The sequence below is a fragment of the Dendrobates tinctorius genome, unplaced genomic scaffold, assembly GCF_039654945.1.
Source record: "Dendrobates tinctorius isolate UK_male_01 unplaced genomic scaffold, ASM3965494v1 ptg000010l, whole genome shotgun sequence".
In the NCBI taxonomy this organism is placed as follows: Eukaryota; Metazoa; Chordata; class Amphibia; order Anura; family Dendrobatidae; genus Dendrobates; species Dendrobates tinctorius.
Genome location: NW_027361678.1, coordinates 14729593 through 14756268, shown reverse-complemented (window position 1 = coordinate 14756268; position 26676 = coordinate 14729593). Strand labels below are relative to the sequence as shown.

General features: G+C 48.7%; 1 protein-coding gene across 3 annotated transcripts; it reads left to right on the top strand.

Annotated features, from left to right (window-relative positions):
- Positions 1-319: 319 nt before the first annotated feature.
- Positions 320-19949, top strand: LOC141099573 (choline/ethanolamine transporter flvcr2a-like). Of its 3 annotated transcripts, XM_073587614.1 has the most exons (13): positions 320-632; positions 1080-1659; positions 1894-2035; positions 10379-10516; positions 10672-10739; positions 10810-10913; positions 11192-11302; positions 11400-11505; positions 16710-16787; positions 18807-18918; positions 19202-19257; positions 19545-19613; positions 19799-19949. In XM_073587614.1, exons 2-12 carry the CDS (start codon positions 1102-1104, stop codon positions 19608-19610), a joined length of 1539 nt encoding a protein of 512 aa, XP_073443715.1. In that variant the 5' UTR covers positions 320-632; positions 1080-1101; the 3' UTR covers positions 19611-19613; positions 19799-19949. The 3 variants fall into 3 exon arrangements, with proteins under 3 accessions (XP_073443715.1, XP_073443716.1, XP_073443717.1); XM_073587615.1 differs by lacking the exons at positions 320-632; positions 19545-19613 and having other exon boundaries at positions 864-1659; XM_073587616.1 differs by lacking the exons at positions 320-632; positions 16710-16787 and having other exon boundaries at positions 865-1659.
- Positions 19950-26676: the final 6727 nt, after the last annotated feature.

The following is a 26676-nucleotide window of genomic DNA, read 5'->3' as shown; positions in this document are numbered from 1 at the left end:
TGTACATATTATTGATCCTTACTAACATCATGTATTATATCCCTGAGCTGCCCTCACTATTCACTGAGTACATTACTGATCCTGAGTCCTGTATTAGACTATGATCACATGTTGCGTCTACGCAGCGGGCTTTGTTTTTTTGTGGAAATGTATTACTCCAGAGCAGCACTCAATACTTCGTTCTTGCTGTAGGGAAGAATAGTTGGAGTTTGGGGGCGTGGTCACCTGAGGACTTCTACAGCTGGCAGTTGAAGTTACCTTTCATGGGCGTGGCTGCCGGTTTCCACTTGTTACAAAGGCGGTCAGATTCTAGTTTCTTGCAGACCAATCAGTGTTGAGGGCGGGGTCATGGTGTGGGAAACTAAAACTTTTAAGTGGTGAAACCAGAAGGAGACACCGGAGCACAGAGAGGGAGAGTCCGGGGCATAGAGCAGAGATACGGGAGCCTGGAGTGCAGAGTCCAGAGCACAGAGATCGGAGAATCAGGGGGAGAGAGCGAAGAGACCGGTGGAGAGACTGGAGCGCAGAAACCGGGGCAGCAGTGGGGATCTGATTCCAGTTAACATGCAGAAAATAAGAGGAAGACAAAACATGTGATACCGACCACAGAGAGGAAGGGACGTGACAGAGAGGTCTGTAGAGGCTGCCTGCTAGAGGGGACCCGTGGGGTTTGCGCGTGCTAGAGGGGACCCGTGGGGGCTGCGCGTGCTAGGGGGGGGACCCGTGGGGTTTGCGCGTGCTGGAGGGGACCCGTGGAGGCTGCGCGTGCTAGGGGGGGACCCGTGGGGGCTGCGCGTGCTAGGGGGGGACCCGTGGGGGCTGCGCGTGCTAGGGGGGGACCCGTGGGGGCTGCGCGTGCTAGGGGGGGACCCGTGGGGGCTGCGCGTGCTAGGGGGGGACCCGTGGGGGCTGCCAGAGGAGAGTCTGTCACCTATACACGCTGTTAGACTGTGAGCCTAAGTGTCAGAGGAGGTGAGGCAAACAATGGCGCAGACTGTCACCTATAAAGGAGAGGCTTGCAGTAATGATAGACTGTGTGAGTGGGCTTGCTTGCAGTGACTGTCAGCTCTTGTGTCCAGTGATATCACAAGCTGCGCAGTAATGGTGACAGACGGGCTCTCGGAGGGAGATCTGCAGCCTGGAAGTGATGGATCAGAAAAGCAATCTGCTGTTAAGCGGATCTCCAATGGGGCGGGTATGCAGCCGGAGGAGAGTCATGTGACTAAGCTGTACGGCCGGCGCTGGCCGATGGTGCTGCTCTTCAGCGCCTACTCGCTGTGTAATGCCTTCCAGTGGCTGCAGTACGGGATCATCAGTAATATCTTCATTGACTACTATGGCGTCAGCAGCCTTGCCATCGACTGGCTGTCCATGGCTTACATGCTGGCCTACATCCCGCTCATATTCCCCGTGACCTGGCTGCTGGACACTCGTGGCCTGCGGCTGATTGCACTGGTTGGATCAGGACTCAACTGTCTTGGCGCCTGGATAAAGACGGCCAGTGCCCGGCCGGATCTGTATGGCGTCACGCTCTTTGGACAGTTAATATGTGCGATGGCGCAAGTCTTCATCCTGGGAATGCCAGCACACATTGCGTCTGTGTGGTTCAGCTCCACCGAAGTCTCCACCGCCTGCTCTATTGGAGTTTTTGGCAATCAGGTATGATCTTCATGGGATGTCATCCAAAGAATATCATTATGTAATAGATGTGACATATTGCCAGTCATGGTAGGAGACGGCAATATCCAGTGCAGTCCTGTGACTGCGCCCATTACATGGCTTATCTAATTCTGTCCACCATGCTGCATTTTGCTACGTCTTTTCATCTACCAACATGTGCTGTGTTGTCCACTATTTCTGCAGCGTACAGATGATCTGTTCTCTGTTTTACAGCTCGGGGTGGCAGTGGGTTTCCTTTTACCCCCTGTCCTGGTTCCCAACATAGAAGATAAAGAGAAGCTCTCACATCACATTAGTATCATGTTCTACGGGACGGCGGTAGCTGCGAGTCTGCTCTTCACCCTGGTAATTTGTGGTGCGCATCATCCAAATCTTAATTACAGGAAAAGAAGATAGAAGACAAAAATGTAGTGTAGACTGTGTATAGACACAGGAATGGTAGATACTGGGCAGGATGGAGGTGTAGTGTAGAGCTGTGTGCACACTACAGGAATAGTAGATGTAGGACAGGATAGAGGTGTAGTGTAGCGCTTTGTGTATTGCACTGGAATAGTAGATGGCAGGCAGGATGGAGGTGTAGTGTAGAGCTGTGTGTACAGTACAGGAATAGTAGATGTAGGACAGGATAGAGGTGTAGTGTAGCGCTTTGTGTATTGCACTGGAATAGTAGATGGCAGGCAGGATGGAGGTGTAGTGTAGAGCTGTGTGCACACTACAGGAATAGTAGATGTAGGACAGGATAGAGGTGTAGTGTAGCGCTTTGTGTATTGCACTGGAATAGTAGATGGCAGGCAGGATGGAGGTGTAGTGTAGAACTGTGTGCACACTACAGGAATAGTAGATGTAGGACAGGATAGAGGTGTAGTGTAGCGCTTTGTGTATTGCACTGGAATAGTAGATGGCAGGCAGGATGGAGGTGTAGTGTAGAGCTGTGTGCACACTACAGGAATAGTAGATGTAGGACAGGATAGAGGTGTAGTGTAGCGCTTTGTGTATTGCACTGGAATAGTAGATGGCAGGCAGGATGGAGGTGTAGTGTAGAGCTGTGTGTACAGTACAGGAATAGTAGATGTAGGACAGGATAGAGGTGTAGTGTAGCGCTTTGTGTATTGCACTGGAATAGTAGATGGCAGGCAGGATGAGGTGTAGTGTAGAGCTGTGTGTACAGTACAGGAATAGTAGATGTAGGACAGGATAGACGTGTAGTGTAGCGCTTTGTGTATTGCACTGGAATAGTAGATAACAGGCAGGATGGAGGTGTAGTGTAGAGCTGTGTGTACAGTACAGGCATAGTAGATGTAGGACAGGATAGACGTGTAGTGTAGCGCTTTGTGTATTGCACTGGTATAGTAGATACCAGGCAGGATGGAGCTGTGTGTGCACGAGTATGAGATGCAGAGTGGAGTGTAGATTCTGTACAGTACAAGAATAGATATTACAGGATAGAGGTGTAGCGTATAGTTGTGTGTACAGACAGGAATTGTAGATATTGGGTGGGATGTAGGTGTAGTGCTTGGTAAATTACACAGGGTTAGTAGATAGCTGGCGGGATGGAGGTGTAGTGTAGCGCTTGGTGCACAATATAGAAAGTGCGTACAGGACAGGATGGATGTGCAGTAGAGAGCTATGTACCAAAGAGGAATAACATACGAGACAGGATGGAGGTGTAGGGCTGTGTACAGTACAGGAATAGGAGATACAGGATAAGGATGGAGGTGTATTGTTGTGTGTACAGGAATATGAGACAGGGTGGAGTGTAGACTGTACCGGAATAGATATTACAGGACATAGAGGTGTAATATAGTGCTGTGTATGTAGGATAGGCGAGGGAGTGATCCAACAGGGTTGGGGGGATGACCCACTTCTTGCCGCCAACAGACACAAGACTACAGGGGTTATATTCAACAGGTCCGTTTTTATTGGCCGCCTCTCTGACGACCACCGCCATGCATCACAGGAATTTCACAGTCCTTTTGTTCAGACTCGGGTACCTTCTTATTTTTACCGTCGTGGCGTCCTTTGTGGCTCTCCTCACTGTGGCTGCCCTAGGCCAATCCACCACAGCGCTTCACCATTCCAAGTACACCCTCTGTTTGGGACCCCCAGACCGTTTCTGTCTGCGGCTACTGTCCTCTGGGCCACCCCCAATGACCGTCTCAGTTCCTCTCTGGAGGCTTTCTGCCGTCTTCCTCTCTACAGCAGAACCTCCTTACTAGTGAGCTCCCCTGGCTGACTGACTTTCTAGAACCTTCCCTCAGCCTCTTATACTCCCAGTCCTGGTGGCTCCACCCACTATCACCTGACAGTTAATTTGACCAATGGCAGTTACACAGTCACACTCCCCACTGCCCTCTAATGGTCAAACTACAACACTGCACCTTTTTCTCTTAATCTCGGCGCTTTTGTACCTACACTGCGCCATCCCTCTGCCTCTTCCCACAGGCAGATCTATCCGTCAGTTCAACCTCCCTACCTGTACAGTACCGGAATAGGAGATGCAGAACAGGATGGAGGTGTAGTGTAGAGCTGTATGCACAGCACAGGAATAGTCGGTAACTACACCTCCATCCTGTCCTGTGTCTACTATTCCTGTACTGTACACGGCTCCACACTACACCTCCATCCTGTCCTGTGTCTACTATTCCTGTACTGTACACGGCTCCACACTACACCTCCATCCTGTCCTGTCTACTATTCCTGTACTGTACACAGCTCTACACTACCCCTCCACGCTGTCCTGTGTCTACTATTCCTGTACTGTACACGGCTCCACACTACACCTCCATCCTGTCCTGTGTCTACTATTCCTGTACTGTACACGGCTCCACACTACACCTCCATCCTGTCCTGTGTCTACTATTCCTGTACTGTACACGGCTCCACACTACACCTCCATCCTGTCCTGTCTACTATTCCTGTACTGTACACAGCTCTACACTACCCCTCCACGCTGTCCTGTGTCTACTATTCCTGTACTGTACACGGCTCCACACTACACCTCCATCCTGTCCTGTCTACTATTCCTGTACTGTACATAGCTCTACACTACCCCTCCACGCTGTCCTGTATCTACTATTCCTGTACTGTACACGGCTCCACACTACACCTCCATCCTGTCCTGTGTCTACTATTCCTGTACTGTACACAGCTCCACACTATACCTCCGTCCTGTCCTGTGTCTACTATTCCTGTACTGTACACGGCTCCACACTACACCTCCGTCCTGTCATGTGTCTACTATTCCTGTACTGTACACAGCTCCACACTATACCTCCGTCCTGTCCTGTCTACTATTCCTGTACTGTACACAGCTCCACACTACACCTCCATCCTGTCCTGTCTACTATTCCTGTACTGTACACAGCTCCACACTACACCTCCATCCTGTGTGTTTAGATCTGTGTACAGTAGAGGAATAGTAGATATAGGACAGGATGGAGGTGTAGTGTAGAGCTTTATGTACAGTATTAGTAGCTATGGAATAGGGTGGAGTTGTACTGTACACACAGCTCTACACTACAGGAATAGGAGATACAGGATAAGGATATAGGTGTATTGTAGAGCTGTGTACAGAAATGAGATGCAGGGTGGAGTGTAGACTGTACAGAAATAGATATTAATACAAAAAACCACGGATTGAAAATACCAATGCCACAACACTAGCAGTTAGGTAACAGGTATATTCCTATAGCAATAATTGAAGACACCCAAGAAAAAAGGAGCAATAAAAGCTCTATTATATAAAAATGAAATATTTTTATTCAATTGTTTTAGGCTATGTGCCCACGTTGCGTGTTAAAACGCACACTGAAAACCGGACTCCTTCCCAGAAATCGCGCGTTTTTTTTCCCGCGCGATTTCACCGCGATTCTGTTTGCGATTTTGCCGCGATTTTCTCAAGCACTTTCCATGTGATTTGAAGCATCGCTTGGAAAGTGATTGACAGGTTGGTCACATTCGTCAAACAGTGTTTGACAAGTGTGAGCAGCTTTTTACTATTGAGGCTGCCTATGCGGCATCAATAGTAAAAGATAAAATGTTAAAAATGATAAAAAAATAAAAAAAAATCGGGGTATATTTACCTTCCGACGTCCCGCGCTGCCATCCCGGGCCTCAGCGTTCCCAGTAATGCCTTGCGAGACCTGTGATGACGTTGGTCTCGCGTTACTATAGCGATCTCGCAAGACCACGTCATCACTGGACCGTGCCGCAAGGCATTACTGGGAACGCTGTGGCCCGGGATGGCAGCGCGGGACGTCGGAAGGTAAATATACCCCGATTTTATTTTTTTTTTATTCATTTTTTTTTTTTTTTTTTTTACAGGGGTATGGTACCCAGGGTCTGGAGGACAGTCTCCTCTCGTCCACACCGTGGGTACCAACCTCACATGAGACGCTTAACTTCCCGCATGGTGGGCATAGCCACATGCAGGAAGTAAGCGATTATCATGCATTCCTATGGGTGCGGAATCGCGGCAATTCTTTGCGATTCCGCACAAAAGAATGATCATGCTGCGATTTTTTTTTTTTTCCGCGATGCGTTTCCGCCGCAGAAAAAAGCGCAGCATTAGCACAGCATGTGCGGAATGCCATAGGAATGCATGGGGGGGCGTTCTGTACACGATTTTTAAACGTTTTTGCGCCGAAAATCGCGGCAAAAACGCTTAAATCGCATCGTGGGCACACAGCCTTAAAAAATATTTGTAATAATTACATCATTTAGACAAAAGAGTAAATGTAGAAGGACATAGACAGATAAAAAAAATCTGAGGCTACAAAATTATGTACTGTATATAGGGACCTGGTAAAAAAGACCTCCAAATTTTATTTCCAAGCCATGTATTTTATTTACTAAGGTATATACAGTATATCTACTGACTATAGTACCAAGTGCACTCTCAAATATATAGTGTCCTGCACAAATAGCGCAGCTAACAGGAGTATAGAACCGTCAAACAGTCAGTAGATTAGAGCCAAGATATAATGAAAGAAAGTAAAGGGGTCATACCACAATAAGTCCACTCTGCCGTCAGATAACGCAGCCCCGACGCGCGTTTCGTGTGGGCTTCCTCAGGGGGCTGTAATGAAATGGATATTACCGGACATGATGGAGGTGTAATGTAGAGCTACAGTCATATGTAAAAGTTTGGGCAGCCCTATTAATGTTAACCTTTTTTCTTTATAACAATTTTGGTTTTTGCAACAGCTATTTCAGTTTCATATATCTAATAACTGATGGACTCAGTTATATTTCTGGATTCAAATGAGGTTTATTGTACTAACAGAAAATGTGCAATCTGCATTTAAACAAAATTTGACCGGTGCAAAAGTATGGGCACCCTTATCATTTTCTTGATTTGAACACTCCTAACTACTTTTTACTGACTTCCTGAAGCACTAAATTGGTTTTGTAACCTCATTGAGCTTTGAACTTCATAGCCAGGTGTATCAAATCATGAGAAAAGGTATTTAAAGTGGCCACTTGCAAGTAGTTCTCCTATTTGATTCTCCTATGAAGAGTGGCATCATGGGCTCCTCAAAACAACTCTCAAATGATCTGAAAACAAAGATTATTCAACATAGCTTTTCAGGGGAAGGATACAAAAAGTTGTCTCAGAGATTTAACCTGTCAGTTTCCACTGTGAGGAACATAGTAAGGAAATGGAAGAACACAGGTACAGTTCTTGTTAAGCCCAGAAGTGGCAGGCCAAGAAAAATATCAGAAAGGCAGAGAAGAAGAATGGTGAGAACAGTCAAGGACAATCCACAGACCACCTCCAAAGACCTGCAGCATCATCTTGCTGCAGATGGTGTCACTGTGCATCGGTCAACAATACAGCGCACTTTGCACAAGGAGAAGCTGTATGGGAGAGTGATGCGAAAGAAGCCATTTCTGCAAGCACGTCACAAACAGAGTCGCCTGAGGTATGCAAAAGCACATTTGGACAAGCCAGTTACATTTTGGAAGAAGGTCCTGTGGACTGATGAAACAAAGATTGAGTTGTTTAGTCATACAAAAAGGCGTTATGCATGCGCTGTATTGTTGACCGATGCACAGTGACACCATCTGCAGCAAGATGATGCTGCAGGTCTTTGGAGGTGGTCTGTGGATTGTCCTTGACTGTTCTCACCATTCTTCTTCTCTGCCTTTCTGATATTTTTCTTGGCCTGACACTTCTGGGCTTAACAAGAACTGTACCTGTGTTCTTCCATTTCCTTACTATGTTCCTCACAGTGGAAACTGACAGGTTAAATCTCTGAGACAACTTTTTGTATCCTTCCCCTGAAAAGCTATGTTGAATAATCTTTGTTTTCAGATCATTTGAGAGTTGTTTTGAGGAGCCCATGATGCCACTCTTTATAGGAGAACTACTTGCAAGTGGCCACTTGAAATACATTTTCTCATGATTTGATACACCTGGCTATGAAGTTCAAAGCTCAATGAGGTTACAAAACCAATTTAGTGCTTCAGGAAGTCAGTAAAAAATAGTTAGGAGTGTTCAAATCAAGAAAATGATAAGGGTGCCCATACTTTTGCACCGGTCAAATTTTGTTTAAATGCAGATTGCACATTTTCTGTTAGTACAATAAACCTCATTTGAATCCAGAAATATAACTGAGTCCATCAGTTATTAGATATATGAAACTGAAATAGCTGTTGCAAAAACCAAAATTGTTATAAAGAAAAAAGGTTAACATTAATAGGGGTGCCCAAACTTTTACATATGACTGTATATGTTCAGGAATAGTAGATCACTACACCTCCACCCTGTCTTGTATCTACTATTCCTGCACTGTACACAGCTCCATACTACACCATCCTGTCCTGTATCTACTATTCTTGTACTGTACCCAGCTTTACACTACACCTCCACCCAACCCTTTCCTGTATCTACTATTCCTGTACTGTAAACGGCTCTACACCTACTGTCTGCGTGTTTAGAGCTGTGTACAGTACAAGAATAGTAGATACAGGACCAGATGGAGGTGTAGTGATTTACTATTTCTGTACTGTACATACTAAATCACTACACCTACACTCTGTCCTGTACCTACTATTCCTGTACACAGCTCTACACAACACCTCCATCCTGCATCTACTATTCCTGTACTGTACACACCGCTACACTACACCTCCATCCTGTCCTGTGTGTACTATTCCTGTACTGTATGTCTCTGAAATGTAAAGTGCTGTGGAATATGTATGTCGGCACTATAGAAATAAAATTTATTACTGTATACAGCTGAAGACTACACCTCCATTCTATGTGTTTAGATCTCTGATCAGTAGAGGAATAATGCATAAAGTGCAGGATGGAGGTGTAATGTAGAGGAATAGTAGATCCCTACAGCTCCACCCTGTCCTTAGCTACTATTCCTGCACTGTACATACTGCTCTACACTACACCTCCGTCCTGTATCTACTATTCCTGTACTGTACACAGCTCTACACTACACCTCCATCCTGTATCTACTATTCCTGTACTGTACACAGCTCTACACTACACCTCCGTCCTGTATCTACTATTCCTGTACTGTACACAGCTCTACACCACACCTCCATCCTGTATCTACTATTCCTGTACTGTACACAGCTCTACACCACACATCCAGTCTTTGTGTTTTGAGCTGTGTACAGTACAGGAATAGTAGATACAGGATGGAGGTGTGGTGTAGAGCTGTGTACAGTACAGGAATAGTAGATACAGGATGGAGGTGTGGTGTAGAGCTGTGTACAGTACAGGAATAGTAGATACAGGACGGAGGTGTAGTGTAGAGCTGTGTACAGTACAGGAATAGTAGATACAGGATGGAGGTGTAGTGTAGAGCTGTGTACAGTACAGGAATAGTAGATACAGGATGGAGGTGTAGTGTAGAGCTGTGTACAATACTGGGATAGTAAATACAGGACAGGATGGAGGTGTAGTGTAGAGCTGGGTATAGTACAGGAATAGTAGATACTGGACAGGATGGAGGTGTAGTGATCTACTATTCCTGTACTGTACACAGCTCTACACCACACCTCCATCCTGTATCTACTATTCCTGTACTGTACACAGCTCTACACCACACCTCCATCCTGTATCTGTGTACAGTACAGGAATAGTAGATACAGGATGGAGGTGTGGTGTAGAGCTGTGTACAGTACAGGAATAGTAGATCACTACACCTCCATCCTGTCCAGTATCTACTATTCCTGTACTATACCCAGCTCTACACTACACCTCCATCCTGTCCTGTATTTACTATCCCAGTATTGTACACAGCTCTTCGCTACACCTCCATCCTGTCCTGTATTTACTATCCCTGTACTGTACACAGCTTTACACTATACAGTACAGGGATAGTAGATACAGGACAGGATGGAGGTGTAGCGAAGAGCTGTGTACAATACTGGGATAGTGAATACAGGATGGAGGTGTAGTGTAGAGCTGTATGTACAGGAATAGTAGATACAGGACAGGATGGAGGCGTAGCGTAGAGCTGTGTACAGTACAGGGATAGTAAATACAGGACAGGATGGAGGTGTAATGTAGAGCTGTGTATGGTACATGAATAGTAGATACAGGACAGGATGGAGGTGTAGTGTATATTGTGTGTAGAATAATGGTGCATGTGAGCACCTGCTTTGTGTATTGGGTGTAACTGTCACCCCCCCCCCCCCCCCCCCCACTTTTACTATTGTCTGTTGGTTTCAGTATTTCAGGACCGCCCACCACTGCCCCCCACGTTGGCACAGGCAGTACAGCATTCTTCTTCTGCGCAGTATTCGTACAAGCTTTCCATTGTGTGTCTCCTGAAGAACCCAAACTTCATTCTACTTGTTTTGTCGTATGGTGAGTCTTGAGTGGGCGCTTCCTGTCATGGTGGTTTTTTTCTTCTCCTAAGTTAGTGGAGTCTTTTTTTTAGGCCCTTGCGTGGCTGAATACGTCCCCCTGGAGGTGGATGATCATCAGTGCTTTTACTCAGTAACTTTTTTTAATGATTTTAGGGCTTAACACTGGTGCCTTTTACTCTCTTTCCACTCTACTGAACCGCATGGTGATGGAGCATTATCCGGTAAGTGTATTGTTTCGGTTTGGTGCTCTGGTTGGTGTTACCACCATTCCCTGACTGCTCTTCTGCCCAGGGAGAAGAGGTGAACGCCGGGCGCATTGGGCTGACAATAACTGTAGCCGGAATGTGTGGAGCCCTGGTTACTGGATTCTGGTTGGACAGAACAAAAACCTACAAGTGAGTGTGAAGAAAATGGGGGTGACACGTATGTGAGAATGTGGTGTGAGTGTGAAAAGGATGGGGATATGGATGTGAGAATGGAGAGACCCGAATGTGAGAATGAAGGTGGGTTTGTGTGAAGAGTATGGGGGAACACAAATGGGGGAGCGAGTGTGAAGAAAATGGGGGTAGATGTGTGAGTACTGGGGGAGAGTGAATAAAATGAGAGAACACTAATGTGAGCAGGACAAAAGCCAAATGTGGGGAAGGCTGCGCACTCAGGCTCTCTCTTTCAGACAGACCACCCTAGGGGTGTACATCTTCTCACTGGTGGGGATGCTGGTATTTACGTTCACCTTGGACCTTGGCTACCTCTGGCTTGTCTTCATTACAGCGGGATGTTTGGGGTGAGTCTGCACTGTGCACCCCTCATAGAGAGGGTGCTAGTCATGTTTTATGTAAAGTTGGGGGTACGAATATAATTGTGTGTCCCCCTCCTTCCAGGTTCTTTATGACGGGGTATCTTCCACTTGGTTTTGAGTTTGCAGCAGAATTAACTTATCCAGAATCGGAGGGAACGTCATCTGGACTCCTGAATGTGTCCGCTCAGGTACTTGTACAAGGGGGAGGGGCCAGAATGTCCCAAATTCAGGAAGTCTTGCTTGTATTTCGTGTGTTGGTTACTTTGCGGATTGGTGCCATTAGAAGTAATTTTTGTTTGTGTGTCTCTATGATCTTTGTTTCTCCTTCGCCTCATTGGGGGACACAGACTGTGAGTGTATGCTTCTGCCGCTAGGAGGCTGGCAGTAAGTGGGAAAAAAAAGAGGTTAGCTCCTCCTCCGCAGTATACACCCTCGCCCCTATTGCGGGGGGAAATCAGTTTTTTGCATAGTGTCCATGGAGGCACACACGTCTGGTTTTGCTCCAGACTTTTTTTTCTCTTTTCTTTTTACTATGAAGATGAGACTGGGGCGACGGATCCTATTGAAAGGGTCCGATTTCCCAAAACCATCAACGGGCGAGCATGCGTTGAGTATCGTCTCCGCGTTTCCTTTCCCGCACCGTGGGACATATCTGGGTCTTTTCCCCAGACTTCTATTTTTTCTTTTATGAAGACAAGACAGGGGCAACGCGTCCTATTGAAAGGATCCGATTTCCCCAAACCATCAACAGGCGATCACGTGTGAGTATCCCTCCACGTATCCTCTTCCGCGACGTGGGACATGATGCCGGACTTGGCCCTGGCCACCCCTAGGTATTGAAACCATGGGCTTGTACAGAGGCACAAGACTAGTCCGTGCGGTCCCCACTGCTCCACCAACGCTAGAGGGCGGTGCTGCAAGAGGCGGACGGTCCCTCTCCTCAGCCCTAGAAGGTGACAGTTTGGGTGCCTGCACCGTCCTGGATGTTACCCCCCTACCCTCTACCTGGTCGGATCAAGGCGTCAGTATCCAGAGCATGGATGGAGGTACACACAGCGGGGAGGGCTCTGCGGCATCCGAGGCAGGCGGCCAGGTGGAGCACTTCATGCGGCGCTTCCCACAGTCCCTCGTTTTGTCCCCCGGACGGCGGGATGGATGCTGTTTACAGTACAGCCCCCGCTCGTCCGAGAGCGGCTGGTGGTATCCAGCCCGCGGCTTAGAGCCGGGTACTGTCCGGCGCCGTCCTCGGCCCCACGGGCAGATTCTAAAAATCCAGCCCGCGGCTTCAGCTGGGGGTAGGCCGCGGCCGGAAGCCCGGCGTTACATCACTTCCGCCGGCCCGCCCTCCAGAGGAGGAGACGCAACGGGCCGGGCACCAGAAAAATTGAGTCTCTGGCTTCACGTCGGGGTAGCCCGCAACGGGGCTCACAGGAGCCTTCGCGGTCGGCCAGCCCCGCAGCATATCGGCGGAGAGGCAGCAGGTGCGGGGGGACACAGGAGCAGGTAAGTACAGCCCTGTCCGCGAGGCACGCTACAGCTCAAGCGGGGCCCCCCCACCCAGGTCCCTGGCAGGGCAGTGTCCTGGCGGATATAATATGGCTGGGAGAGGGAAGATGCACACGTTGTTTTACGCTGCATGCAGCTCCTGTAGGTTTTCGTTTCCGCGGGTGCAGAGGTGAAGCCTGCCACTCCGAGTGTGCCCAGGAGCCCTCCCCCGCAACCGAGCCTAGTGATCAAATCCTCCGGAATGGGCCTATCACTATCAGTCTATGGCATCGCTTCAAAGGCGATCGAGTCTCTTAGCGCCTCAGAGGCAAGAATAGTGGCTCGCTTATCTGGGAAGGTTCCTCCACTTCACAGGAGCCGTCGTCCTGCAGGGGCCGCTCTCACTCCAGGCAGACCCGAAGGAAACGAATCCACACGGTGTCGCCTAGTCCATCCGGTGCCTCGGCATCCGTAAGCTCTGCTTCTCGCTCCCCGTCATCAGTGGTTGATAGCGAGCAGACCTCAGATTGCGACTCAGACGAGCCCCTTGACCTGGACACTCCAGAGTCATGTGAAACAGTGGGCAGCCTCATAGAAGCCGTCAATCAGGTGCAGCGGCACGGAGAACGTCCAAACCGGCGTTTTCTCGGGTCAAAAGGCACTCGAAACGAGGTATCTGTTTGCTCCGGGCCTTCCATAAAAAATGGATGGAATCCCCGATAGTGGATCCTCCGGTTTCACGCCTGGCCACGAAGACCCTGTTATCTGTTCCTACTGTTTCCTTGATTAAGAGAGCCTAGCTCGTGCAGTATATGAGGCGTCAGGGTCTGCACTCGCTCCCTCGTTCGCAGCAACTTGGGTAGCTAAGACTATGGTATCATGGCTGGGAAGCAAGGTCGCGCAGGAGCATGATCTACCTGCAGAGATTTCGGAGGACGCAGGGCAGATGGCGATGGCCGGAGACTGTGTAGTTAATGCGTCTTTGGATGCGGGCAATTGTTCGGCACTTGCTGCCGCTAATGAAATCTCTATCAGAAGAGCCCTGTGGTTGAGGACATGGCGAGCCGATTCTACTTCCAAGAGGTCCTTGACTTCCCTGCCTTATCAGTGCGGCCGCCTATTTGGTGAAAAGTTAGATCAACTTATCTCAGACTCCACAGGAGGAAAGAGCGGGTGTCTCCTTCAACAAAGGGTTAAACCGTTTTTTTTCGTCACTCAATTCAGGCACGTTTTCAGGCCTTTTGCAACCCCGGGTAGACTACGGGGCCCAATTCCGCCACCTCAGGTGACCCAACCAGGATGTCTCGGGACCTTTTGCCAGACGACACCGGCAGGGGAGGCGGACGCCTACTCTGGTTTCACCACGTCTGGGTCAATGGCGCTCGTGACGAATGGGTAAAAGAATTGGTGTACTCAGGTTACAAAATAGAATTTGTTAGTGGCCCTCCAAGATGTTTTTTCCTTTCCCAACTTCCCAGGGTAGATGCCCAGGTAAGGGCTCTATTGGGAGCCATCAGATCGCTCCAGCACAACGGAGTCATTGTTCCCATGCTGGAACACGTAATAGGGGTTCTATTCCAACCTCTTTGCAGTTCCCAAGAAGGACGGGTCGGTCAGGCCTGGATTGGACCTGAAGCTTTTGAACAGTTTCGTCAAGATCAGACATTTTCAGATGGAGTCTCTCCGTTCAGCCAGCTCGGCCATAGAGCAGGGAGAATACTTGGCCTCAGTAGACATCCAGGATGCATATTTGCATATTTCCATTTTTTTTTTTCTCATCAGAGGTTCTTGCGCTTCGCCATCATCTATCAACATTTTCAGTTCGTAGCGCTACCCTTCGGACTAGCCACGGCTCCCAGAGTGTTCACAAGGGTTATGGCAGTTATCATGGCCATGCTGCATTCTCGAGGCATGGTCGTCTTGTCTTATCTGGACGACCTCTTGGTCAAAGGCCCTTCAATATGGGCATACGAGGAAGGATTTCCTTCTTGGGAATGATCTTCGGCACGGGCCGAGGGCTGGTGATTCTCCCTCAGGCAAAGATACTGGCTTTCCGGCAGGGAGTCCGGGCACTTCGCCAACCAGTCCCTCATACCATCCGAGCTGGGATGAGGAGTCTAGGGAAAATGGTGGCAGCAAAGCGATGCCCTTCGCCCAGTTCCATCTTTGTCCCCTGCAACACGCCCTCCTGTCGGCTTGGAGCAAGAACCCTTTTCACGTTGGTTCTGCCATGGAACCAGTTTCGCCTCCCGTATCTTTTCCCCCCGCTGCCAATACTTCCAAGAGTCGTCAAGAGGGTCAAGACGGAAGGTGTGCCGGCAATCCCGCTGTCCCCAGATAAGCCATTGAGCACGGTACGCAGATCTAATGCTGCTACTCGCCGACGTGCCTTGGCGTCTACCAGAGCGCCCAGATCTACTTTCTCAAGGGCCGATTTGCCACCCGATCCCAAAGGCCCTGGGTTCGATGGCATGGCCATTGAATCTTGGATTCTAACCCAGGCAGGATTCGGGAGCAAGGGGGTCGCTACAATGATTAGCGCCCGAGAGCCCCCTTCAGCAAGAAGGTACGACCACACCTGGGAGGTGTTCTTCGCTTGGTGGGTGTCGAGGTCGTGGTTGTTCTCCACTGAGATTCTCGATCCCCCAACATCTTGGTTTTTCTCCAGTCGGGCTTAGAGAGCCCGGATAGCTCAGTTGGTAGAGCATTAAGACTCGGGCTTTGCCCCAGGTTCCCTCAGGAGACAAATATCGTCTTTATCCATTTCGTTCTGTCGCAGAATTGTTACCAATTGGCAGGTGAAAACTTTCATCCAGGGAGTCTCCCACCTGGTACCTCCCTATAGGGTGCGCCTGGGACCTTAACCTTGTACTAAGAGTTCTGCAGGAAGCTCCATTTGAACCACTTCAGGTAGTTTCTTTGAGGTACCTTTCCGGGAAGGTGGTGTGCCTGGTGGCCATCACTTCTATCAGGTGGGTCTTGGAGCTGGCGGCCCTATCCTGCCGAGCTCCTTTCCTCACTTTCCGTAAGGATAAGGTGGGGCTCAGACCATCCCCTCCTTTTCTCCCGAAGGTCGTGTCCTCTTTTCATTTTAATGAGGATATTGTCTTGCCTTCTTTTTGTCCAGCACCGGTGCTCGGGGTGGAAAAGGCTCTTCACACGTTAGACCTGGTAAGGGCCCTACGGAGATACGTGTCGAGGACGGCATCCTTTTGTCAGACGGACACGCTGTTCGTGCTCCCCGAAGGCGCAGGAAGGGACTCGCTGACTGAAAATCGACCAGAGCCAGATGGATTCGTTTGACTATTCAGGAGTCCTACCGCATTAGAGGCGCGCTGATTCCAGCAGGGATCAGAGCGAACTCTACTTGGGCAGTGGGCGCCTCTTGGGTGCTTCGGCATCAGGCTTCGACAGGACAGGTTTGCAAAGCGCAACCTGGTCCAGCCTGCACACATTTGTCATACTCGGGCCTCGGCGGATGCAAGTCTGGGTAGAAGGAATCTCCAAGCAGCGGTGGCACACCTTTTAACCATGAGGGCATGTAGCTTGGACTAGTGAGGCAATCTCCCACCCAGGGACTGCTTTAGGACGTCCCACAATCTGTGTCCCCCAATGAGGCGAAGGAAAAACATGGATTTTTGTGAGTACTCACCGTAAAATCCTTTTCTCCGAGACGCTCATTGGGGGACACAGCACCCACCCTAGTAGCCAGTTGGCTCTTGTTTTGTTTAAGGTTTATATGCATTTACTAATTCGATATAAGGGTGGTGTTTTTGGACATGTTGTACCTGTTTTAAGGCTGATTTTGTTGTCCTCCTACTGCTTTGGCACCAAACTGCTTTCCGCCCGCAATAGGGGCGAGGGTGTATACTGCGGAGGAGGAGCTAACCTCTTTTTTTTCACTTAGTGTCAGCCTCCTAGCGGCAGAAGCATACACCCACAGTCTGTGTCCCCCAATGAGCGTCTCGGAGAAAAGGATTTTACGGTGAGTACTCGCAAAAATCCATGTTTTGCCCTGCTTCTTCTAGGAATACTGTGGACCTGGATATCCACAAAACTGCCAGGATTGTTTACATATACTAAAGCAAATCAATAGTTGTTGTGGTTTTTTTTTTTTTTTTTTTTTTTTCCCCTTCATTCGTGTTGCTTTCCTGGCCGAGGGGTTGGTGAGATGGGTGTAGCAAAATACCAGACCTTGCCCATATTTGGCCTCTGCATAGGGTCTTTCAACACAGAACTAGACCCCAATCAGAGGACCATAAAACATCCAGACTCCTTATCTATGAACTGGTCCAATGTTTATATTTATGTTTCTCCCTCTCCCATATTGATAGTTCTGCTTCACGTCACTTGTCTTATCTATTGCATTTTTTCTAGGCTGTATTGTGCATAAATATGTGACTTCAGATTTTGTATTAGTCTAGCCTGATGAAGAGACCTGAGTAGTCTCGAAAGCTTGCAATGTATTACCATCTTTTCAGTTAGCCATTAAAAGGTATCAACTACTGAGGACTCTCAATCCTGAATATTTTTCTATCCACTGGCTAACACGGTACAAAGATATACATCTTTCCTGGCTTCAGTTAGGGAGTTTTCTTCCTCTGTCAATCCTCTTAGGCTAATTTCATATCAGTGTTTTTTGCAAAGCGTATCGTGCGCAATAGAAACTCATGCAAAGATGCATCATGCATTTGTGTTTTTTATGCGTATTTGTTCTGAAGTGTGTAGACATGTTTTTACTCTTGAAACCCATGCGTATGCATGTCCATGCGCATGCCAGCGATCCCATAGACTGTAATGCGTCTTTTTACGCATTCCGTTCGCAAGCGAACGCATGCATTTTTTTAACACTGTTGGACGGCCCCAAAAATGCAACAGGTTGCGTCTGGCCCGTCTACGCACACTGGAAAAAAACGCATGCGCACGAAAACGCAGCTGATCGCATGCAAACGCAAGACCATGCACACGCCATGTTAAACATAGGTGCGCATGACGGATGCGCTGCGCAAAAAGAACACTAATGTGAAACTAACCTTAGATGCTATAGGTAACAGTAAGTGTGACATCTAGGGGGTTCAACAGCCAGAGCCATTGATCTGTCCTAAGGTTGCAGTCGACCACGCACAGGACATGGACATATTATGTGTGGTTACATGGGACGGAGCTGGGCACTCTGCCTGTGGTGGTCTCTGCTGGAAGTAAGAGGCTGTGTAATATTTAAAGGGTTAGAGAGCTTAAAGTGTGCTGCAGCCTTGTACTGAGGGTGTAGAGCAGTGTTTCCCAGACTCCAGTCCTCTCTGTCCCCCACGGCTCATGTTTTCTGGCTTTCCATAGTGTTGCATATGTGAGAGAATTCCTGATTTCTTCATACTTTCATCACCTTTACAACACTAAGGGAATCCTGAGAACATGACATGTGGGGGCCATGAGTTTGGGAAACATTGGTGTAGAGGGAGAGCCATGTGGTGTGGGTTTGCCCTGCGGGCTCTGCACAGAATGCACCATGAACCCTGTGGAAGTGCTGTGTATTCTAGCAGTGCAAGAGTTAAATATTAGACATATCTGACATTCCCCGAAGTTGCTCAACAATAGGCCTCTGTGAACTTTATCCCATGCAGCTGATCTGAGCAGCTCCACCCTATATACCACCCTATCCCTGACGCCAGTGGTGCAATAATCTGCAGAGGAGGTGGAGGAGCCATGTTGTGGAAAGATTAGTGGTGTAGTAATCTGCAGGATATCAGTATGTATCTGTCAGGAGTGCTGAAATAATCTGCTGAGGATGTGCAGAGCTGCTCCTGTCCTCTCCACGTGTCCTTGCACTGATCACAGGTCATTACTCTGTGGTCGTAACCCCTCGCTTGGTGACATGTCGCAGTCAGAGGACAGAGTGTCACTGTGACTAATGCCAGGCTCCGCCCACCGAATCGCTCAGATCGGACTGCTTAACTCTGTGTGTGCTGGGCAGATGTGGCGCCCTGGTTAATGCTTCTCCTCTCCACAGGTTTTCGGACTCATCTTCACCACGGCACAGGGTAGGATCCTGGATAAGTTTGGGGTGAAGCTGGGTAACGTTTTCCTCTGTTGTTTCCTGCTGGTGGGAGCAATTATTACTGGTATGTATTCATGGTTGATAAGTGAGAGCAATAGCAGCTGTTGTCTTTGGGAGGTGTAGTAGAATGTGTTTTGTTTTTTTTTGTTTTTTTCCTGTGTCCTTCAATATGGGGAAAGTCCCAGCCCATATGGGCCTGGCAGGATACTCCTGTAGTAAGGCTTTGCGCACACTGTGTCTTGTAGACGCTGGTGCAGCAGTGGAGTTATCCAGAAGTGGCTTTGCTGGCGGTTTAGCCGTCTCTTCCTCAGACTGTGTCCATGACTTTTCCTTCTTCTTCTCTGCAGCCTTCATTAAGTCTGACCTCCGCAGGCAGAGGGCAAATCAGGAGGCAGCACACGCGGTAAGTAGATCACAATGCGCTGCCCTGGCCACAGTGTGCCCACCCTTTCCTCACAGTGTCTGCGTGCCAATGCCCCTGTTATAATCCTAATCTTAGTGATACATTACAACGGCGGTCCCATCCACAACCCGCAGGGGGCATCACAGTTGGCTGGGGTAGCACCTGAATGCCAAAGTGATAAGACACTTCAGATAAGATAGTGGGTCCATCACCGGAGACTACCCACAATGCTGTAACCTGGGGGGAGGGGGTAGAGCTCCCTCTGGTGACAGCCACTGTTGTTGCAGCCACTAGTGGCGGGCCATACTACAGACACTGTGGACGTCCAGTACGGTTCTGTGGCCCCACGCTAGTAGGTAAGTACCTGGCTTTGGGCTCTGTGGTGCTAGTGCTTCTCATCTGTCCTCATTGGGAGAGGGGCTTCTGCCGTCATTATTAACCACACTGCTGCAGCACGAGCCTCACGTTACTGACTGCGGTGTGGGTGAATGGATGTGGGCTGCATTCCTAAGCATGACAGCTGTGTACTTCTTTTGCACAGGGACCAGTGCCGTGCCAGCTAACCTCACAGGAGGTCCCGCTCCACTCCTGATTCAAGACCCCTTAGCCCAGGAGAAGAAACACCTCAGAACCAAAGATCGGCAGTCACCGACCACATCATGATTTATTTAAATAAAGAAGTCATGAAAAGATGGTGGAATGTTCCTTTAAGTCCTGTCTCCTGGGATTCCCATATGACATCAGAGGTGAAAGGTCACGGTTCAGGGGGAGAGGGGCTGCACTTCTATCATTTCCTCTTCTTGGTGTGGGAGCTGGGGGCTCAGGCAGTAGCTCTAGATATTGGTAGCCAATGACCATGCCCGTAATGGAGAAGCCTGGTCTGGATGGGAGAAGAGCAGCCATGATGAGTAGATCTGCACACCTTTCCCCCCTGCATGCTCCAGCAGAGAGCAGATGCGCGTTCTGCAGTGCTGCCCCCCTCCACACAGATAGTCAAACAATAAGCTGCTGCCCCATGTCCTCCCTGGCCCAGGTGGCCACGGTGTGCGTGTTCCTGGAACATGCTCCAGCCCATAAAGTGTTGTGGGCTTGAAACACTTAAAGGGCTCTTCCCACCATTGGTACATTTCTCAAAGATTTGGACTCTACTTTCAGCTGCCAGAGGGGGAAGGAGACTATTTAGCTGGGGGAGATTCTGGAACGAAATAGAGAATGGAAAATGTCTGCTGGAATGACTGATGCAACCCCCCCACCTGTAAGCTTTGCGGCCCCGCCCTACAGACTCTGATCACACTTCCCCTTGAAGATTATGAAAATCCCCCCCCCCTACCATGAAGTCCTGACCCATGAAAGCTATAGTGTTACAGTTAGGCTGGAGTCACACTAACCTGCGCAAAATACGGTCAGTATTTTACATGCGTAATACGGATGACAGACCCCTAAACAGTGCTCCGTATGTCATCCGTAAGCAAGGTGTGGTCGCGTATTTTGCGCATGTCTGCATCCGTATGTAATCCGTATGGCATCCGTATGGTGAGATTTTCTCGCAGGCTTGCAAAATGGACATATAATGGAGCCCTATGACAGTTTTAATAAAGAAATGAAAGAATAGATATAGACACATAGAATGCGTGTGTGTGTATGTATGTGTGTGTGTGTGTGTATGTGTATGTATATATATATATATATATATATATATATATGTGTGTGTGTCTATATCTATTCTTTCTTTATTAAACCTGTCAGTGTGAGTTTACTGTATAGCACACTGAATTGCCGGCTTTGCTAAAAGACACCGGGTGCGTATTTCTCGCAAGTCACATGTGTGGTCCGTGTGTAATCCGTATTTTTCGCGCACCCATAGACTTGCATTGGCGTACTACGGGCGTAGTACGCTGACAATCGCAGCATGCTGCGAGTGGCACGGAGCGTAGAATACGGATGAGAAATATACGCCTGGTGCGAGTGACCCCATAGAGAATCATTGGTCCGTGTCTAATGCGTGCTTTTTGCGCCTCTCACTCTCCCGTATTCCTCGCCAGTGTGACCCCGGCCTCAAACAGTGATTTCTTATTGACAATATACAGTATCATCCAAAAGTTTTGGATTTCCCCCCCCCCCCATCCTTCCCGGCCCTTCAGCGGTTTTCCTCATTATTATTATTGGAATGTTCACATTGTAGGTTCAGAGTGGAGGCGGCAAAATATATAGAAGGAAAGAAAGAACACATATGGATTCAAGAAGTAAAGAGCCAGGTGTCACACATTCTGTTCCTTTACTCCTCAAACTCCTTACTGCCCCCAATTACTTTGACTCATCTAGCTCCATAGTCATTCTCTCTCCACCTTCATCAGGTTGTCACCTGGAAAGGCTCCCACTGTTCTGAAGAAGCTCCCAAAGGTGCTGAGCACTTATGAAACCATCTCACTTGGGTTGAGGTTGAGCGATTGTGGAGGCCATGTCGCCTCTGTCTCCTTATCGGTCACATTGCCTGGAGGTGTTTTGGGTCATTGCCCTGTTACGTCACAAATGATGGTCCCACTAAGCACAGATGGAACGGTGGTTGCTACGGTGTCCAGGCTGCGCAGTGTGCCCTTTATTTGGAATAAATCACCCAAATGTCACCAGGAGAGACTCTCCACACCATCACACCTTCTCTCCATGCTTCACAGTGGGCAACACATGGAAGAATCATCTGCTCATCTTTGCTGAATCTCACCAAAACAGAGCGGTTAATAGGACAGAGCAGACTACAGTTTTCCACTGAGCTGCAATCCGGTGCTTGTGTTGCTCAGTCCATACAAGTCCTCATTTTTGCCACCCTCAGTAGAGGCATCTTTGCTGGCCTTGGCAGAGGCAGCTGCTGCTTCTTCTTTGCTGGCTTCGGAAGAGGCGACTGCTTTTTCTTTCCAGGCCTTGGAAGAGACGGATGCTTCTTCCTCTTCTATGCCGGCCTCGGCAGAGGCTGCTTCTTCTTCTTCAACGGAAGAGGCGGCGCCTGCTTCTTCCTCTTTTCCTGCCTTGCAGCTTCTTCTTTGAAGTCATACCACCATAAAAGCTATTTATCATAGGCTCTTCTGGATGGCTGATGTTCCTGCTACTTGACGTCTGTGCATAATCTATGATGGCTGTTATTGAAATTGTTGTCACTTTGTATTTTCTGAGGTTGACAACTCTGATGAACTTATCTGATGCTACAGAGGTCATTCTCAGTTTTTCTTTCCTCTTGCAGTCCTCAGAGCCAGTTTCATCACAGCGACTAAAGGTGTCCAAATGCTGTCATGAAAATCCTCAAAGTTCTAGAAATTATCTGGACTAACTAACCTACGTGAATGATGGATTTCTCTTAGTTGATGGCTTCTTTCCATATTATGGCTTAGAACAGGGTTCCCCAACTCCATGTCCTCAAGGCCCACCAACAGATCATGTTTTCAGGATTTCCTTAGTATTGCTCAGGTGATAATTGCATCACCTGTGCAATACAAAGGAAATAATGAAAATATGATCTGTTGGTGGGTCTTGAGGACTGGAGTTGGGGAACCCTGGCTTAGAATATAGGTGGAGTAGGCTCAGCTTTGTATGAAGCTATGCACCGACACTGCCTCTGCAAAACTCCAAATGAACGTAAATACTTAATAAAGGCCAAAAATTTCACAAGTGGACTCTGGACAAGGTGATCTGTCCAGTGAAGCCAGTGTAGGTGACGAGCTGATTAATCTGCGGAAAAAATGCGAGGGGGGAGTAAAATTGTTATCACAGTAATTAGTTGTGAGAAAGTCACTTGTAAAATACTGGAGGGGAGACACGTCAGGATGTTGGACTCGGTGATATGAACCAGGACAAATGCTCGAACATACTAAGTGCTGAGAGGGGTTAATTGACCATGTTAAGGGCTGGTTTCTCAGGTCACCTTACACGACAGCCATATCGGAGGATGTCTCCCCCCACCCTAATGGGGGACTGGAAACACACAAGAGGTTAAATATTCCTCCCCTTTCTGCTACTACCAGTGTTTTTCCTGTCCCCTTTGGGGCATGAAGAGGTCCTGGATAGTGCTGCTGTGGCCAGCGACCGATGCCACGGTAATGATTACCCGACATGCGGGGCAGCCGAGGTCGGGGGCTCCGATCTCCGGTAGAGGCTGCTCCCGTCTCCATCTTCTATGGCACTTGGGACCCCCCCCTCCTTGGGGGGTAAAGCGGGGCGGTGATGTGCAGCCGGGGTCCTCCTGCAGCTCCCCGGCGTTGTCCTCTCCCCATGCGGCTGTACCAGGGCCGCGCGCATCGGAAGTGACGTCGACCGAACTTCCGGTTCACTTCCTATTTCATTCCATTCTGGAACGCACAAGCGGCATGCAATTGCTGGGGCTAGACCGGCATGGGGGAACAGCTGCGTTGGTTTGGGGTCATTCGACACATGACTCCCACCTGTGGACATGGGGGAGGAGGCGCACAGAACACTCTGGAGTACCGCGATTACTTAAATCCTGGTCTGGGTGCGTCCAGGTAAGGCCATTATCTGTACAGGCGACTGTGACAGACTGACCATGGACGGTGACAAACCCGTACTGCCTGCATCTGCAGAGCCCAGCGTTCACCCTCCTACTGTAAGTAGTGGGGTGGGTCCCCTTACTGTCCCGGTAGATTATGGGTGACTTAGTATATACCTTTTTCTCTCTCTATTTTAGGGAGACAAGGTCCCTGCCCTTAGAAAGGATAAACCACCCAGCCGCAAATGTGTGTGTGTGGTTCCAGGCTTCCCTCTGCATATAGGAAGAAGCTTTGTCAGCCCTGCACGGATGATGAACAGTCCTCCCTACTGGACAGCATAAAAACGTTCATCAGACAGGAGGTCCAATCTTTTATGGTGACATTTTCCCAGACCCTGGCACCGCAGTTCCCTCCTCCTAAAAAGAGGAAAATGGCACCTGTAAAATCTGACTAGGGTGAAATTGATACCTTTAACTTGGAGGATATTTGGGAAAATGAGGGTTCCGCTTTCACTACCAAATCCGATAATAAGAAATACTATTTCTCTTCCGAAGATATGGGAGAATTAGTTAGTATGGTGAGGTGGCACAATGGGGTTGGAAGAGGAGGAAGTGGAATACTCTATACAAGATGAGATGTTTGGAGGGCTGAAGCCTAAAGACCAGAAGGGTTTTCCCATTCATGAGAATATCCGACACCTCGTTATGCAAGAGTCGGCCCTCTCTGAAAAAGGACTCGGTGTCCCCTCAGAGTTGAGAAATCGTTTCCCCTTAGATGGGGATTGCTCTATATGGGAAATCCCCAAGGTTGATGTGTAGGTGTCCAGGGTGACTAAAAGAATGGCTCTTCCTTTCGAAGATTCATCCTAGCTCAAAGATCCCATGGATTGAAAAATCGAGAATTTGCTAAGGAAGTCCTGGGACACCTCCACAACCCTGCTTAAAGCCAACGTAGCCTCAACGTGTGTAGCCAGGTCCCTGTTCCGCTGGCTGCATACGTTGGAGGATTACCTTACTCAGGGGACCTCTAGGGAGGAGATCCTTGACTCTCTCTCCCCCTATTACAGAAAGTGACAGGATTCCTAGTTGATGCTTCCGCTGAATCCGTCTGGGTAGCCGCAAAATCTGTGGTCCTCTACAACTCAGCCAGGAGAACACTGTGGCTGAAATCCTGGGGAGGAGACTTCAAAATCAAAACCCTGTGCTATTCCCTTTCAGGGAAATTATGTATTTGACCCAGTCCTGGACGATATCCTAGAGAAAACTACCGATTAAAAATAAATCGCTTCCTGAGCAGAAAAAAAAATAGGAAAAATTTTTTTCGGCCACCCCCGTGAACATTCCTCCTAGAGAGAATTCAAGGGGAAGGGCAAAATAGGCCGGTGGAGTTATCCAAAAGGTGGTAAGCGCAGAAACATTCTTGCCACCCACCAACAAAATACCCCAGACACAAACTGACGGTTCTCCGGTCGGGGGCCAACTCTCGAATTTCCTGGCTCAATGGCAGTACATATCCACAAACCAATTTGTGACGGATTGAGACTGGAATTCGAGAGTCTCCCCCCCCCCCCCCCCAATGCCTGAGAGTTACCTCCCTGCAGGCGCTCCTCCAAAAATCCTTGCTGTTAAATATACAGTGACTACTACAAGCAAGAGTGATCTCCCCAGTACTGGAACAGGAGATAGGCAGAGGTCAGTACTCTCGCTTGTTCGTAATAGTGAAGCCTTCATGGAAGCACAGGGTTATCATAAACTTTTAAAACCCTTGAATCGAGTAGTAAAGACCAGACTATTCAAAATGGAGTCAGTCAAGTCGGCAATCCCTCTCATAGGGCAGAACTGGGTGATGGCCTCAGTAGATCTGAGGGACGCCTATTATGATGTGCTGATTCTTCCAGACCATAGAAAATTCCTCATTTTTGCAGTTTTCCCAGATCCATGTGTCTTTACCAAGATTATGGCAAAGGCAGTGATCATTCGGCAACAGGGGATTGGCTTTGTCACGTACGTATACGACTTTTCTAATTGTGGCTCCATCCATAACTCGCCGGAACCAAGATGTGGAGAAGACCCTGGAAATTGTACAGTCCCTGGGCTGGGTCCCAAATTTGGAGAAATTGGACCTTTCGTCCTTCATCGAGGAAAAAATTCCTGGAAATTCTCTTGGATTCAGAGAGGAGAACATCCTTCCTACCTAGGGAACGACAACTCGACCTTGTTCAGAGTATCTCCAGGTTCAGGGACCAGAGAGCGCCAACCTTGAGAGACTCCACGTCTATCCTAGGATCACTTACGGCGTGCATCCAAGCAGTCTCCTGGGCTCAAGCCCATACTCGGATTCTTCAGTCTCACGTACTTCTGTGTTCAAAGAAGTATCAAAACACGCTGACCAAGAGAAACCCCCCCCCCCTTCCTGGTCATGTGAAGGCTTCTCCAGCGGGGAGTCAGCTGGGATCAGCTTCCCCTAAAAATACTGACCTCAGAAGCCAGTTGGAGAGGCTGGGGTGCTATAGTGGAGGGGTCTCACTTTCAGGGGTTGTGGACCCCAGACATCAGGGCCAGCTCCTCAAATCTGAGAGAACTAAAAGCGGTAGAGGAAGCGTTAAAAGCAGCATCAGCCCTTATCTGAAATCACCATGTACGGGTCTGCTCAGACAAAGTGACTACAGTGGTCTACCTTCGGCACCAAGGAGGCACGAAATATGTCAATCTAAAATTAGTAGCTGCAAGAATTTTTTCCTGGGCAGAAAAACATCTACTGTCAATAACAGCGGTACATCTAAAGGGATCGGACAATGTACAGGTGGACTTCCTCAGCAGGAAGGATGTTCATCTGGGAGAATGGTGCCTGGACCAAACAGTCTTTTGTCCCTGGTATCAAGGTGAGGGAATCCCGATGTAGACCTTTTCGCCAGCGGTCAGAACACGAA

Coding starts and splice junctions, on each gene's coding strand:
- LOC141099573 (XM_073587614.1), top strand. CDS start 1,102: ATGGTGACAGACGGGCTCTCGGAGGGAGATCTGCAGCCTGGAAGTGAT. Junction 1,660..1,893: donor TTGGAGTTTTTGGCAATCAG/GTATGATCTTCA, acceptor TCTGTTTTACAG/CTCGGGGTGGCAGTGGGTTT. Junction 2,036..10,378: donor CTTCACCCTGGTAATTTGTG/GTGCGCATCATC, acceptor TGTTGGTTTCAG/TATTTCAGGACCGCCCACCA.